Here is a 10,225-nt window from a genome sequence, read left to right as displayed (position 1 = left end):
CACCTCTTGGTCCAATGAGAACTGGCAGATTCCGTGTCTCAGGAAGTTACTGGGGTCACAGGCGGATGGGTATTGGAGTAGGGCTTGGGTCTTGTAGATTGCAGGGTCCGATGGGGGGTTTTGGTGGGAGAGCCTGCCTGCAGGAGTTTACCCTGCTGGCCTGCAACTGGGACAGAGTTGGTTGGGGGTTCCCGGGAACTGGCTGTGTTGCAGGGTCTAGGTCCTAGAGACAGGACTCTGGGTCAGAGACCAAAATTGATGTTTATTGGACTTTTTTTTAATGTAAGAACCCTTCAAATTGTTTTCTAACATGACGATACTAATTTAATGTATTGTTCATAAAGTAAGGGTCATGAGTTTTGGGGGGATTTTTTTTTTGTTGTTGTGGTGGTTTTGTTTTTCATCTTTCTCTATTACTTTTAAACTGGGTAGTGGTTGTGCTAGTGGTTTTAATCTGCATTTCCACAGTAAATAATACGCTTATTAGACATGAGTCGCTTCTTTGGTGAAGCCTTTTTCAAAGTTTGTCCACTCTTTTTCATTTGGACTGTGATGTTATTTTAGTTCTTTATGTATTTTTATACTAGCCCTGTATTATGTTGGTGTAAATTTTGTAAATTTTCTGCTAGTAAATTTTAAAAAGCAAAGGTTTTTGTGGTTGGTATGATCCAGTTGCACAATTTTTATTTAATTTTTTTAGGCAGGGTCTCACTATGTAATCCTGACTGGCCTGGAACTCATTATGTAGACCAGGCTAGCTAGAGATTCCCCCTACCTCTGCCTGCTAAGTGCTAATATTAAAGGTGTGAGTTGCCACACCTGCCACAGAGTAGTTTTAAATTGATAAGTTGTATTTTAGATATGATTTCTGAGACATCTTTCTTTGATCCAAGGTTACAAAGATTTTGCCCTGTTGTGTTTTATAATTTTTATTATGAAATTAGATAAGAGTCAAGGGTGTGTTATATGGCTGTGTACAGGTTTTTTATTCTTGAATCTATGACTTAAAAGACTACTTTCACCAGGCAGTGGTGGTGCATGCCTTTAATCCCAGCACTCGGGAGGCAGAGGCAGGCGTGAGTTCGAGGCCAGCCTGGTCTCCAAAGCGAGTTCCAGGAAAGGCACAAAGCTACACAGAGAAACCCTGTCTTGAAAAAAACAAAAAACAACAACAACAAAAAAGACTACTTTCCCATTGAGTGACCATGGCACCTTTGTCGGAATTGGTTGACAGTGTGTGGGAGTGTCTTTCTGAACTGTATTTTGTTCCGTTGACCCCCACCACCATCATGGCCATCATGTCTTTGTCATACTCAGTTACTGAAATTAACACTGAGAACGAATGATTTCCAGATTGAGTTCTCTCACCCATACTCAACAGGGAATAACAGCAAATAAAATAATACTGTAGAGTTCCCAGACAAATACCCTGTTTTTGACATACATTGTACAGTTACCAAAAACACTCTGTCCTTTCCTACACTGTTTCACCTGTGAGACTTGATCCTGTAATTTCTGTATCCTAAAGCAGAGTATTGCAGAAAAGCTCTTTTTTTAGGAAAGTATAGCTAATGTGTTTGTCAAGATTAGTTGTTTTTATTTATTTAGTGAAAGGATACATAATTTCATATGTGTGTGTAACAATGGTTGTCAGAATTTTGTTTTTCCTTTCTCAAAAGAAAAACTTAACTCTAGTGTATGGGGGGGAGTATGCATGTTTATTTATGTTCACATTTGTGTGGAAGCCGGAGGTGAATACTGGATATCTTCTTCAATCACTGTCTACCTTACTCTTGAGATGAGGTCTCTGAACTTGAAGCTCACCAATTCGGATAAGACTGGCTATCCAGCAAGACTAGGGATCCTCCTGTCTCTACCTTCCCAGCACCAGTATTGCAGGAGTATACTGCTGTGCCCAGTTTTTTATATGGTTCTGAAGGATTGAATCCAGGCCTTCACACTTATATGGCAAGCACATTATTGACTGATCCCCCGCCCAGCCCTGTGATACTTATTTTTTATTTTTATGATGTTTTATGAGAACAAGTAATTCCATTCTTTTCTAATGTTGCAAGAACTTTAATCAGAAATTTGTGGAGAGAAAAAAAACAGGCAATGTAGAAGTCTAATGGGAAATTGTCACATGTAATTGAGATAAAGTACTTATAAATTCTCTAGAGAAGTTTTTGTTAAGATACGTATGTGTCTGAGTGTGTTAGTAACATGGATGTGTTAGTGTGTCCAGAAGAGGGCATCAGATCCCTGAGAGCTGTTGTTTGCTGAACACTAACTTGTTATATGGGTGCTGAGATCTGCAGTCCAGTCCCCATGATTGCATAGCAAGTACTCTTAACTGCCAAGCCATATCTCTAACACCTCGAAAGAGGTTCTTAAGACATCTATTTCCTCATTCTAGCAGTTTCCATGTTTTGCACCCTTAGTCATTGTTACCCTCCCCCTGCCACAGTCCATATTAATGTCCTAATCACAGTATGCCAATCACCGTGGCACACACCTGTAATCTGGAGGCTGAGGCAGGTGCATATCTATTTCAAAGCTGCCCTGGGCTACAAAGACCTTGTCAAGTTCTGTGTCAATAATTATGGCAAAAGCATATTGGCACATGTAAAATTCAGGCAGTTACAGCAGAAACAAGGAGGAACCCACTTGTTCATTACATTCTTTATGTAAAATGTGTTAAGCACTTAACTAAGTAAGATTCTTGGGAAGTTTGCAAGTCAGCTTTCATGTTTCTGTGTTCTCTGTAGATACTTAGACTGACCATGTAATCTTATCATCCTAGAAAGTTGTGGTATTGAGTTACACTTGAATTCTAGCTATACCAGTATGGAACAGTGTACCTTCTAATAGCTCACAAGACACCAATACTTTGAAAGGCTCTTTACGTATCAGTCCCATTTTAGTATACCTTTAAAAAGTTTGACTGATGACTCTGAATGTTCAGCCACGAGAGTGGTATCAAAAACTTGCTTGAACTTATCTAAAAAGTCATAATCAGTGCTGAATCTGAATTTGTTTGCCCAAAGCACCACAGTGCCTGGCTGGGAAAGGTACACCATGGTAGCGAGTAGCTTATCCAGAAAGTAGTGGTGGTAGACCACATCAGAGGCCAGGACATAATCGTAATAAAAGTTTGACTTAGGGAATTTCTGGTCCAAGTCTTCCCCCCATATCAGTTCTTTCACTTCAGGTAGATGAGCTGTGCATTCCAGTGTGTTTTTTAAAAGATTGTATTGAAGATTTCCTAGAACATCAGGCAGATCTGTTGCCGTGACTTGAGCTCCTAAAAGAAAGAGAAATGGTAATGCTTCATGGAGACATGTAAGTAGCCACAATTTCCTTTATTAGAAGACAGTTAACATCTGCATCTCTAAACCCTGCCTTTGTTGGTATAGGCTGAGCAAACTGATATTATTTAAACTGTACAGTTTCCTCTTTGTGTACCACATTAGATGTCACCAGCACCCCAACTTGAACCTCCATCCCCATTCATGAATGTCAAAGGAATTCAGTTTCATACCTTTGGACTTTCAACTTCCTTGCATAAAAATTAAATGAATTGAATTAGTTGACTAGCTCCTCCAAGACTGTTATCTCTGAATAACTAATGATTTCTGCCATGTGACATTTGGGAGTGACTCAATGAAATTGTGGCCAAGCTATGCATACCCTGTCAGTAGTAAGAAATCAGTATTGTCACAGGAGATCTTTTTGAAATGAGAACAAGAAGAAACAAACCTAAAAGACTGGACACAATGGAAACAAGGCCTGGGCCAGCACCAATTTCAAGTATTTTAGCATCTTGGAGATTTAATTCCTCTGTATTCTCTTCCAAATATTGGCACAAAGCTGTAGCCTAAAAAACATTAACAACAATTTCCATTTTGGAATTGGATTATTAGACGCCAGGAGCAAACCACTGTAAGCTTGTAGTTGAACGTTAAGGTGTAACCCTAAATATTTTCAGCTTGTGTTTTGTAAGAACCAAAATAGCCAGATACTGATGCTCAGACCTGTAAGCACAGCACTGAGGAACTTGAGCCAGCCTAAGCTACCCTATGATTCTGTCTCTTTCCCCCATCCAAAAAAAAAAAAAAAAAAAGAAAGAAAAAAGAAAAGAAAAAGAAAAATTAAATGTCATACCCATCTCTGCTATGAATGTTATAATTCTACCTACAGAACTGGAGAAACAGATTAGTCTCATCTGAGTCAGACCTGACTGATCTCAAAGCAGAAAGAAGGAAAAGGAGATTAGTTCCACTCTTAGAATAAATGGGGAATGTGCACTGAAAAATAGCAATTCCTACCAGCTTTGTCATATTGAGTGTTTAAATGCTTCAAGTAAGTTACAAATTTGAACACCTTTCTCCCAGTTGTTTCATCAAAATTCAGATTAACTAAGACTGTTAATTGGACAAGTGGCACCATCCCTCCCCTTCCTCTTGGCTGATAAATACTGTCAGAATAGTACTTCTCAAAGTGTTCAGAGTAGCTTCTTAAAGATGCAGATCTTTCGCTTCTGTAGGTCTGGGTCTGCATGTTTAGATCAACCCTATGATGCCAGTCTGGACTACAATATGAGTTAGCAAATTAGTTTTTGTGCATGACAGCAAATGTCCTTTTCATTGTTTATTCATTCTTTGTTTCTACTCCCCAAACTTTTCTATAATGAGATAATACCTCATTGATTCACCAAAAATAAGTGTTATTTGCATCAGCTGGGCATGGTGGCGCACACCTTTATTCCCAGCACTCAGGAGGCAGAGGCAGGAGGATCCATGTCAGCTTAAGGCCAGCCTGGCCTATGTAGTGTAGTGAGCACCAGGACAGCTAGGACCATCTCTCTCTCTCTCCCTCTCTCTCTCTCTCTCTCTCTCTCTCTCTCTCTCTCTCTCTCTCTCTCTCTCTCTCTCTCTCTCTCTCTCTCTCGTGTGTGTGTGTGTGTGTGTGTGTGTGTGTGTGTGTGTGTGTGTGAGAGAGAGAGAGAGAGAGAGAGAGAGAGAGAGAGAGAGAAATATTAGCAATACCCTGGGAAAGACTAAAAAGGTAAGTATGTGCAAGAGACTAGCAAACCCTACTAGGCCAGGATTGCAGTGTGGACATGGAGATGAAAAGCAGTTGAGCTCTATAGTTTGCACTCTACTTCCTATTCAGAAATGATTGGCCAGAGAATTCCTGGACACATGCTTTCATCATTGCAGGCCATAAGGTGAATAGCGAAGTAACCCTATTCACCCCATTGCATCCTGTGTTCCTGTTGAACAGATACCTGCAAGGATAATAGCAGTTATCTATGCTGTCAAGGTACTCTGGTGGCAGGGCTAAGACATGTAAACCAGTTACAAAATACTGTGGTTTACATGGCATCAGCAAAGCATACAAGTGGAACAGAGCAGAATAGAGGCTGAGAAGTCAGTACAGTCTTCCTCATGCAGGGAGAGAAGTGCCAGCTGAGGAAAGATGCAGGTGGCCTTCCAGGTGAGAGTAGTAGATGTCAGACAGCACCAAGGCAAGGAAGGGGGTTTGGGTTGGCAAGAAGTTCTTGTGTGGACCTTCAGTATTGAGTATCACCTAGAGTGGCCCAGAAAAAATTCTCTGTACAATCTTGTGAAGATGGCTAAGGCCAGCCTCCCTCTGAGGACACCCTGCCCTCCAATAAGTGTCATCTGAAGTGTCATTTTGACATTTCAAACCCCAAACTCTATCCCTTAAAAACAAAACAAAAAACCTCTAACAGTAACCTCTTTTCATGGACAGCTGCACCATAAATCACACAGGAAGTAGTACCATTTTCCCATTTACAGATCCCAAGAGAGGCCAATTTGGTGCACAACAGACTGAGGCCTTTTCCTAATATTTACCATCACTATAGTTACCTATTTGCCTAATATAATAGGAAAGGAACAGGGAGGTGTGGTATTGTCAAACTTAGGGTTAGAGAAAAGACTTTTGCTGGAAGGAAATCATACCCATGTATAAATACTAAAAGAGCCCCCAGACCAGAAGCCCTGGCTCCTCCCATTTACTACCAATCCCTAGGACCACCTGGAGAGTATTGTGGGACCCTCTTCATGACTGTTCAGTGCTCCACAGAACCACCATCATGGCTTCCCAGATCAGAGTCCCTGCACTATGTCATCTGTGTTATTAAGACAGATTTTAAGAAATATAGTCACAACCTTCTTCCTTCCCCTAGCCAGTCTTCAATCAAAATCTACATTTCAATAAGATCTCAATATAACTCCAAAGGTCTGAAATTTCTGCTGTGGATCCTTAATTCTGGACAGGCTTGCTTTAGGAAGACTGATAATACTGGGACCCAGAGCACCCCAGGGTTAAGGTTTATCAAGCCTATGAACCTTACTGAGCCTTTGTATTCTCAGCTATGAGGTGTAGGAATAATGTTGCATCAATAACTAAAACTAATGTGGTCCTAGATGTAGTGGCTCATTAATCTTGACAAGCATGTCAGCAACTCATTGTTACACCATTAATTCACATTTGAAATACAGAAAAATGGACAAAAACTGCCCATGACCACACATCTGAAAATAATGGACTTTTTTGTCTATTTCAGTACCATCCTCACAAGCATGGGAAGTGAGAGGTAGAGAAATGACTACTGAATGTTTTCTCTGAACTAAATGCCATTTACCATGTGAAATAAGTCTGAAGTTAATGAGTGGCTGAGAATGAGGGGGATCCCAAAGGTGCCTATTGCAAATTCTACACTATAAATTCTTAACTTTTTTCATGTAATAGTTGTATCAGTTTTACATCTCATTTCCAATGTGGTCTACTTATATGTCACTTGAAAGTATTTCAGTAAATATTGTTTAGGGTTAGGGGTGTGTGTAGCTCAGTGATGGCACACTTGTCTGTCATGATGAGAAGGAAGAGAAAGGATCAGCAAGGAGCAAGAGGAGGAGGGAGGTACAGGAAAGGGAGAGGATTTTGCTTCAAAGCCAGTGCTGCTAGAAGAATTGCTATTATGTCTGCAGAGCCCAAACACAACCCAAGCCCCTGGGAGACCAGGCTATTATTCATCAATCAGAAAAGCACAGAGATGAGAAGGCACATGGCCAGTTGTCCTAGACAACACAGATGTATGAAACATTTTTTTTTCTTCAGAAAGCCTGACCACAAATAAATGTAGCAGTTCTCACCCCTGGCCACACCACCGTGCCATAGCTCTCAATAGATTCTTGGATGATGATCTTCTTGCCTGCAAACCAATAATGCTCTTGTGTGTAGCTGGCATAGTCTGTAGGAACAAATTTCTGGATACTACGAAGAGATGACTCTATCCTGTCAGACTCTGTGAAGCAGAAAAATCAGATGGACCTCAGTAAGATGAAAATAGATGAAATTTTCTCTAACGGGAGGGCCACCATCAACATTGACTAGATAAAACACAAACCTGAGTTACATGGGGTTGATGGAGACTGGAATTCACATGTGACATTTTATATATGGCAAAATGACAAAGGATGCCCCTGATCTTTCCTTAGGAGAACAGAATACTTGTCCCACTGTCTTTTGCCACCAAAGGAAAGCATTGTTATCTGGTTATATGCAAAGTGGCCTGCGTGAGCTCTCTGAACTTGGAGGAGCTAGATAAACACACATCTGCCTATTTTTAGCTCTTGGGGTGAGGTAATATTCCCACATGTTGGCAGGAGCACGTTCTCTTAAATCCACAACAACAACCCCCCCCCAGGCTACCCACAGTTGAACCAGTTCTCTAAGCCTGGGGAGGCTGTTGGCCGAACTCCAGATATTAAATTACAACTGCTTTAAATACTCTTTTAGCCCCATGAGCCATGATAGCAGTTCTCAAATGTCATATAAAATGAGGAAGAGAGCACCTGACGGGGCTGGTATCATGCAGTCACAAATCTTCACAGGTTTTCCAGAGTTTAAGAAAAGCAGTGAGGCAAAAGGAAGGAGGAGGATGAGGATGCTGAGCTCACAACCTACCAGTCACTGTTGGCCAAAGACTAAAGTGGAACCAACAATGGGGATTCTGTCTTGAAGCAAAAGGGACATGTGGCCCTTGTCTTTGTGTCCTAGGAAATGACTAGGTTTTGACAGGAATAGAATCTGGGCTCTAGGAAATTGATGGGAAAACAATCAGTGAACATTTGATGTCTGTCAGAGCAGCCACTCAAGGTGGAAGAAGAAGGATGTGAGTTTGGAAAGAGCCCTACTCAGTGACAGCTTCCTTCAGGGCAGGACCTACAGTGACTTCAGGTGATAGTGATTGTTGCATAGAATTTTAAAAATAAACTAGGGCTTTACAGGTTATGTGTCTATATATGTTTTCATTTTATTTCCTCAAAGTTTATTGTATTTTATGATGGTGTCAGTGTAGGATATATCGGGGACAGGTTCTGACCACAGTGAGGGTGATTGAGTCATTTATAAATTAACCTAGGGGAAGCCTTTGGTTCCTCAGATGATCTCATGGTTTTTAACAAGCAGACAGTTCTGATGTCCACCATTCAAAAGAAAAATGAATGCAATGAAAAAAAAAAAAGCTGAGCTTCAACTGAGCTGTCAGGACCTGCTCATAAAGAGCCAGCTCAGTCCTGGGGACATCCTCTCCACTGTAGAGCTGCAAGAGGCAAACCTACAGCCCTCACAGTGACCTGACAAATAAGCCCCATCTTTATGAATAATTGATAAGGTCCTAGACTCCTACCTCAGGGCCTTGAGCTGGTGCTGAATCTAGTTCAGACAAATAGCAGGCCAAGGAACACAATGGGGAATGTTGCACTCCCAGTCCCTACAGAGAGGAAGAGACAGGGATTCAAGGGACTTGACAACGATCATGTATAAAAACACACCATGGGTGGTGTGTGTTCCAACAACAGAGGAGATGGAAGTAACATGGAAAGCATAGGTCACAGTGAAATGTGTAAAGTAGTTTTAAATTTTATTTAAAATTTAAAAGTAGTGACACTTAAGTAGTTTTTAAATTTCATTATTTCATATATATGGTTATTTTGCTTTTGTGTGTGCAGGTATATCTGTATACCATGTGGGTACAGGGTATGTATGGTACAGTATCTGCAGAGGCCATAGAAGGCATCAGATCTAGAACTAGAGTTAAGATGGTTATGAGCATATATATAGTTTTACATAAGACCACTTGAAGTTCTATAAAAAGAAAAATATCTGTATTAAACTTTGAATATTTTCATTTATTATAGTTATAGTAAACATTTTTAGGGACAGTTATATTTTATGAAAAAATGACACCCTCTTTAGCAGAGGTGAAACATTTTTACCACTTTAAGTTTTAAATGGCTCTCAGGACATCCTTGATTATGTCTATTCTTATTTGCTTCTGAATCCATGCCCAGGTATATTTCTAAACTTCCACATGGCTCTAAGGAGAAAATACCCCTGACAAGGATCCACCATAGGAGAAATTTGCCAAAAATGCATCTGAGCAAAAAGCAAAAACATCTGAATTGTCTTTTGATGTTTTTAAAGTTCTTGTTTCAAACATAAAATACTCTCAGCCCTGTACAAATAATAAAACGTTGTGGAAGTGGTAAATTAACAATGAAAAATAGACGGTAATTGCTTATATGAAGATATTTCTCTGCTACTCTCTATTACAGTTTTAAAACCTAGGCTTTAGAAGGAATATAAATTCTTGTGGCTGGTAAATGCTGTAAGGGCTTACCTACTGAATGTCCTGAGAAGCCATCTTCCTGTGGACACAGGGGCTTCTGTGCTGTGTTGAGACACTGGTCCATAGCCAGAACCTGAGGAGAGGGAAAAAAACACTTCAGACTCAGCCTTGCAGAGTTCCAGAAAGCACTGCTTATCACCTTATCATCTGCTGAATCGAAAAGAACCTTTGCTTTTCAGCTTGGTTCCTTGGGGTGAATAAGGCAGCCACCCAAGGAACTGGTCTTATGGAATGAAATGAGGCCCCCTATGTTCAAGAAGAAATGCAAACCAGAGCAAGTGGACCTGGGAGCAAATGCTGTTGTTCCCTGTCATGACCCAGTGCTATGAAGCTCATTACTAAGTTCTGGTTTTAATTATTTCAAATAACTTTTGGAACAGAATTTCAGTGAAGAAAGCCTGTCCAACATTGGGTACCATTGGGGACACTCGTGGACTGTGGGTTAATGGAACTATGGATGAGAAACCCAGCTTGAATCAGACTCTGAGGCTGTGTTGG

General features: G+C 40.6%; 1 protein-coding gene across 1 annotated transcript; it reads right to left on the bottom strand.

The window, feature by feature from the left end:
* Positions 1–2,484: 2,484 nt before the first annotated feature.
* Positions 2,485–9,791, bottom strand: Mettl21c (methyltransferase 21C, AARS1 lysine). Its single transcript, XM_059278142.1, has 4 exons — positions 9,719–9,791; positions 7,188–7,339; positions 3,760–3,877; positions 2,485–3,304 (listed from the first exon to the last, which is right to left on the bottom strand). Exons 1-4 carry the CDS (start codon positions 9,789–9,791, stop codon positions 2,910–2,912), a joined length of 738 nt encoding a protein of 245 aa, XP_059134125.1. The 3' UTR covers positions 2,485–2,909.
* Between the last annotated feature and the right edge of the window lie 434 nt (positions 9,792–10,225).

The sequence above is a fragment of the Peromyscus eremicus genome, chromosome 13, assembly GCF_949786415.1.
Source record: "Peromyscus eremicus chromosome 13, PerEre_H2_v1, whole genome shotgun sequence".
NCBI classification, from domain to species: domain Eukaryota; kingdom Metazoa; phylum Chordata; class Mammalia; order Rodentia; family Cricetidae; genus Peromyscus; species Peromyscus eremicus.
Note: the sequence above shows the minus strand (reverse complement) of the source record. Positions and strands in the feature narration are given on the sequence as shown.